General features: G+C 35.0%; 1 protein-coding gene across 1 annotated transcript in view; it reads left to right on the top strand.

Annotated features, from left to right (window-relative positions):
* The window catches only part of LOC135134827 (mucin-2-like), a 56,463-nt gene extending 50,831 nt beyond the window's left edge, over window positions 1–5,632 (top strand). Inside the window, exon 20 of the mRNA XM_064063664.1 lies at window positions 37–5,632. Coding sequence (XP_063919734.1) covers window positions 37–5,401 — 5,365 coding nt within the window. The 3' untranslated portion in view covers window positions 5,402–5,632. The remainder of the gene's footprint in view (window positions 1–36) is intronic.
* The last annotated feature ends 1,030 nt before the right edge of the window (window positions 5,633–6,662 follow it).

Genomic DNA, 6,662 nt, shown 5'->3' on the forward strand with positions numbered 1-6,662 from the left:
GTTGTATGATCTAGTTTTCATATTACAATATTTTAGTTCGTTGTCACGGACCAGTTCCACAACAGGAAATTCAGCTGAAGATGCCACAACTATATCTGGAACAGAAAATCCAATTATTCTTGAACAAATACTAATAACATCTCCCGAGAGCTTAACTATAAAAACTACTGCTAGCCTTAGTTCGACGAATCGAACACCAAATCTCTCAAAACTCGATTCTAATATACCCGATTCTACTGACAGTATCGGTGAAGGAGTTTATCAGACGCAAACTCCTCAACTTTTAGAACCACGTCCGTTCTCTTTAAGTACTAGTGGTCCAACATCAAGTCTAAAACCGGTAACTGAATCATCTACACGAGTTACAAAGGTGAGTGATCCAAATTATAAACTACGTCTAAAACAGAAACTTCCGAAAACGCAAACCGATATAATTAGCACAACCACTCTCACAACGGAAAAACCGACACCCTTTAGAACTAGAGCACCTTCTAGATATAAACAAACTACCGCAAGTCTGTTAGAGCAACAAACTACAAGAGTCACAATTAAACCTTCTGTTCGTGCCAGAAAAAGATTTTCTACAACTACTGAACAGTTTTTGGACAGCGTTGACGAATACGATTTGAATAGAACTTTCAGGCCTTCTGAAATCGCCGATTTGTCTTCTTTAACTGCTGTTGACTTTGGGACATTGAAAGATCTGAACAGATTTTCGAATCCATCAAGGTCGAGAAGAATACGACCATCGACTGCTACAACAACGACAACTACCACTGAGAAACCAGAAGAGAGTCTAAAAACTGGTTCAAGGACATTACCTTTAGCCAGAAAATTACTAGACGGTACCACTTTCGGAAAAAGTAGACGAGTTATTGCTACTAAGAATGAGCATGCAATAGAAGATCAAATTAATTCAAGCTCAGACACCACGCACAGAATTCGTCCATTCACTAGAACTCCACCTAATTTGTCAATAACATCTACTACTGAAGAAACCACAAGAGCAACATTACGAAACAGAAAAATAATTAGAAGGTTAAGACCTACAGTTGGTTCTAAACTACAGTCACAGAAAGACGATGACACTCGTAATCAAATTAGCTTTAAAAAACGTTTAGTGCGCCCGAGTTCTACTACACCCGCAACTGAAACAGAAAATCTTATAGAAAATGCATCCTCCAACTCGCTATTTAACAGACGCTTTACTCGACCTAGCACCACTACAACTACAACCACGACAACAACTACAACTACAACTACACCTGAAGAAACAACTAAACTCTCAACTACAGAAAGCGCACAGAAAACAACAACACAATTACCGAAAGAAGACGATGAACAAAACGAAACTTCTGATGATGTTAGCGCTGAAGAAGGGGAGAACATTAGATTATCGGAATCCAACATAAGAGAAAACAGTAATGTTAACAATCACAACGTTCTTAATTCGGAAGATGGTAAAAAAGTAAGAAAGAAGATCTTAAAAAGAATCAGAAATAAAGTGGATGATGAAAAACCAACGACCGAACCTAACATTGTAATCAGAACAAGAAAAATTATAAGAAAACTGACACCAACAGAATCGACAATTTTAAGTACCAGTACTACTACAGAATCAATTGAAGCTAGTACAGCAGGTCGTAAAAGAAAAATTATTCGACGATTACGACCGACTACCGAGTCACCTGTATCCATTACAGAATCAGCAACAGCAACAGATAAACCACTATTTATTCGAGGAAGACCTTTCATACCGCACGTAAGTACACACACACCTTTAGAAACGGTAGATGCTGAGTCGCCAATAGTTAAAACAGAAAGCAAACATTTGGAAAGTAATTTGAAGACTGACAGTGAAATTAAATTTAAACCGTTTAAATCGAAATACGCGACTATAGCACGAACTACTACACCACGTTTGGAAGACGATAGACAGGAAGAAAGTGATGAAAGTGACAAAGAGGAAAAGGTTTCAAGTTTTGACAGAACTAAGTACAAAACCTTTAGCAGAACAACCACCAAATCGCCTGATACAGACACCACATCTTATCGCACCATTGACAGATCCAAATACAATATCTTAAGTCGAGGTACTACTTCGACAACAGAACAATATAGCGAGCATGACGTTGAAGAAGAAGAGGATGATGAAGAAGACGTTCCTATTCAAACTCGACCTAAGTATAGAATATACAGACCAACAACTTTCCATGACGACGATGATGACGTAATAGAAGAAGAAGAAGAAGAAGAAGCAGACGTTGAAGAAAATACAAATTCTCAGAAATACAGAATCTTGCATCCTAGTCTTGCCACGACGGAACATAATGAAGACGCAGACGAGGACGTAATTAAAATTCGTATTTTAAGACCCACTACTGAACAAAATGTAGCAGAAGTCAGTACTGTGTCCATTACTAATTTTACGGAGGTCTCAGATACTCAGACAAACAAATCTCAAGATACTGAACCAATAATTAAAGTAGAAAAAGAGAATAACGAAGAAATAACTTCAGACCAAGTACAACCAACTGAAGATACAGTTACTGAAGAAACTACAGATCAAAGTGAAGAACAAGATAAACGAGACGAAGGAGCAGATGGAGAAAATTTAGAAATTAGTGACGACGAAGGAGAACAAAACATTACAACGACTACCACTGTTAGGAATTATATTAATCCAATTCTGAGTAGACAAAAAAATAGACCTGCGTTTGTACGACCGAAACTAACTACCCAAAATCCATTACGAACAATTTCAGCTAATAAACCTAAGTATAAGTCATTTTCTCGAAGTACGCTTCGTCCATCTAAAATACATATTGATACAGAAGATAATCCAGAGACTGACAATAAAAAACCGGAGAGAAAATTCGTTCCAAAGAGTTTCAGTCGTAATAGGTACTTGACCGTTGGACACGAAAACAGAACAGAGTCGACAGTAGAAAATTCATCTGTAGAAACTGTGGAAACAAACAGTACCACAGACAGTTTTTATAACACTACGACTGAATCTGGAATTGTAACATCAACTGAAGACGAAAATTCCACTCAGGCTGTAGAAATTACAACGTTAGTTGCAGAAGACGGTCAGGAAACTTATAATAACACTGACAACATTGAGAACAAGGAAAACGAATCGAATTTCACAACAGAGTCTACTATTGCAATTTCTCCAGTCACAAAAGAATATGAAGCTTTTATAAATATAACAACATCTTCTGACGATCAAATAAATGAAACTTCAGAATTTCACGTAACTAATGGTGAAACGGTAGTACCAGAAGTAACAACATTAAAGATATCTGAAATTAGTACAACTAAAAATTTCACTGAAGAGATTACAGAGGAATCAACTATAAATTTCAGTGACACTAGCACCGTTAGCACGAATGGTACTACAACAGAAAGTACTCAAACGTCTCTGTTAAAGAGTACTTTGCCTTCAGCGGAAATTCACGAAAATGAAACAACTATTAATTACAACGACCTGAGTACAGACAGTATAGACAGCACAACAACTGAAAGTACTCTAAGCGATCTCTCAAGAAATACCGTCTTATCAAATGAAAATGAACTGAATGAAACAACTATAAATTACAAGGATACAAGCACCAGTAGTACCGATACAACAACCCCTGAAACTACTCCGGTTTATCATTCTAAAAGTACACTGCGGTCGCTTCAGAATCGACCAAGATATAACGTTCCGAAGCGATTAGCATCAACTGAAAGTACTATTAACCCTAGCAGACCGTCACGTAGATTTAATCAAAGGAACAGAGGTCAAACGACAAAATCTAGATTTGTCACTCCGAGTTCGAGATCTACGACTCCAACTTCACCACTGAAAAATAGATTCCTCTATAATTATAGTACCACCGAAAGAAACAGATTTGTAACTAAGGAGGAAATCGAAGAACCAGAAGATGAATTGGACGAAGAAGTAGAAGATGTCGAAGACGACGAAGAGGAAGAAATTCAAGAACAAATTTACACACCAAGAACGCCGAGTAGTTATACACCTAAAACTTACACTACAAAGAGTAAACCAAGAGTGAGCAACAGACCAGAAGGACATACTTTCAGGAAAACAACCGAAACTTCTAAAGTTGCTGAAGATTTAAGTGACATTGATACGGAAGCTGTGAAAAATAGGAATAAAAATTTGTTTTCTAAGAAACGTAAAATGAACACTCCATTTGCCGGACCTGCACAACATAACGTAAACGTAACTGAAGAAAAATCTAATCTAACAGCAACAACTGAAAGTGCGAAAGCTGATTTAACAGCAACAACTGAAAGTACGGCGTATGATCTAACAGCAACAACTGAAAGTACGACTAAGGCAGTTTCTATTACAACAACACCTGACACTTCTGAGTCTGTTACAAAACCTGCGCCGGTTGCCGAAACCACTGAATTTTTGACCACTTTGCATCATATTTTTGCAGAAACGGAACTAGTTTCTGATAAAGGAACTACTACAACTGAGGCAACAACGTTGTCTACAGTCGAAAATGTCACAGATTCTACAAAGGTAGAAAAATTAATAGAAGTGAACAGAATAGTAGAAGTACATGAAATGAATAATACAGACGTACAAAAGGACAACAAAGTTATTGACAAAATTGGTGTTATTAACAGGGTTACAGTAGTTAAAGTTGTTGATGGTAATCCAAGTCCTGAAGAAAACGAAATATCAGAAACGACGTCTGAAACTGCTGACACCAGTACCACCAAAAATTTTGAAATAATTGCCCCTGAAATTGCAACAGTTAAAGAAATTCCGAACGACCAAGTTAAAATTGGACTGCACGGATTCACAAACCTCGCAGAAATATCAGGTGAACGACAAGACCGCAAATTCGAAATTTACGGAGGAAGCCAGGTTATAGATTATAGCAGCAAAGATATGAAAACAGATGAGAAAAGTAATGCCGAAATTATCGATGGAAGATCAAATATTAACATAATTACACCACGGCCTTACTACAGTACAGAGGCATCAACAATATCTCTTGAGGCTTTATTTCAAACCGACACTCCCCAAAAACTGAATAACATTAATGTAAATTTGCTGAAGCCTTCAAGTGATGATGAAATACTGGAAACTGGTAATTCGCGGTACATTAATGTTAGAGTTCTTGATCAAGATAGAGAAACAAAAGACGAGAGTCAAATTGTACCAGTTAGGGTTCCAAAAGGAGACTACATTACAATGAGAGCGGAAGTAGTGGAAGTCACTCCAAAGACTAATAAAGACATTATAAAAATTGTGCCAATTCAAGTCGAAATGTCGCGAAAATTAATACATCCGTCAGACTTTGACATGAAATATGACAATGGTGTACCTAAAGTCACTCTCCAAATACTTAAAACAGAAAGTAGTAATTAGAGTAATTATAAATAATGAATAGTATTATTGAGATGTTATGTATGTAAATATGTATGTTGTTGTATTTTTGAATTTAATTTAAATTGTGTGTACTTCAGTGTGAATAAATTTGTTGTAAATAACCGCACCTTTGTAATATATTGCACTATGTTCTTCTTCAATTTCCTCTCTCTTTGTGCCATAACATGGTTAGTTTCTTGAACTTTTTAGTGTTGTATGGCCAGTGAGTCCTTTCCATATTTGTGAAATTATAATTATAAATATTTTTTATTTTTTAAATACAATATTTTGATTACTTTTGCATTTTCTTTTTTTTTTCCTTTCTTAATACTGCATTATAAAGTAATAAGGTGAAGGTTCACGGCCGTCAAGTTCTTCTCGTTCATGGAAATTTAATGATTCACATTTAAAAAGTTGACATTCTGCGTAAACAAACTGGCCATCAACCATTTTTGGAATTTTCCAAATCATTTGCACTGCTTTGTTTAACCTTTTGAAATAGGTATTTTATTTTTATTATAGAGACATTTATTAGCACCTACCACAAACAAAATTCAAAAGATTTTTATTTGTTAAGTAGTTATAAAGCACTGCTTCACTATATTTTATTTATTAAAAGTAAATCTTTGCAGTCAAAATATTTTGCCAAGTACTTTTGAATGTACACCAGTGAGTTACTTTGACTGAAAATTACAAATAGAGAGAAAGGGAAAGAAGTAATTAAACAAAACAAGAAGGATTAAACAAAAAATTAATAATAACGTATTTACATGAAATTTGTACAAAAACTATAAATACCTGTACGAAGATCCATTATTTATTCCAGATAACATTTAATTAGGGTGAAACGGACCTAAATGAGTGGGAACAATTTATATATTAACAGTACCTAATAAAGCGATCTACAATTTTTGTGTATAAATACACACTTTACGTATTATACTAAATACATATGTTGAAAAAGATCTAAAATATATTTAATAATACATTACTTTGCCTAAATTGAAGCGTACCTGTATTTTAAAGGACAATTGAACAAAATAAAATGCATATATCATTAAAAAGTGCTTTTGCTCCTAAATTTCAATTTTTGTTGTGCCATTTCGATATCTCCTAGTTTAAAATGTAACACTTATTTTTCGTACTATGAAAAATGACTAGCGGACAAGAATATCGCAATATAATAACTTAAAAAATGAGTTTAAATTTACGTACTCAACCAAACATCAAATATTGTTTGAGAAGATCATAAATTGGAAGA

Source organism: Zophobas morio, unplaced genomic scaffold (genome assembly GCF_036711695.1).
Source record: "Zophobas morio isolate AGI-343-1 ecotype UQ-CSIRO unplaced genomic scaffold, CSIRO_AGI_Zmor_V1 ptg000024l, whole genome shotgun sequence".
Taxonomy (NCBI): domain Eukaryota; kingdom Metazoa; phylum Arthropoda; class Insecta; order Coleoptera; family Tenebrionidae; genus Zophobas; species Zophobas morio.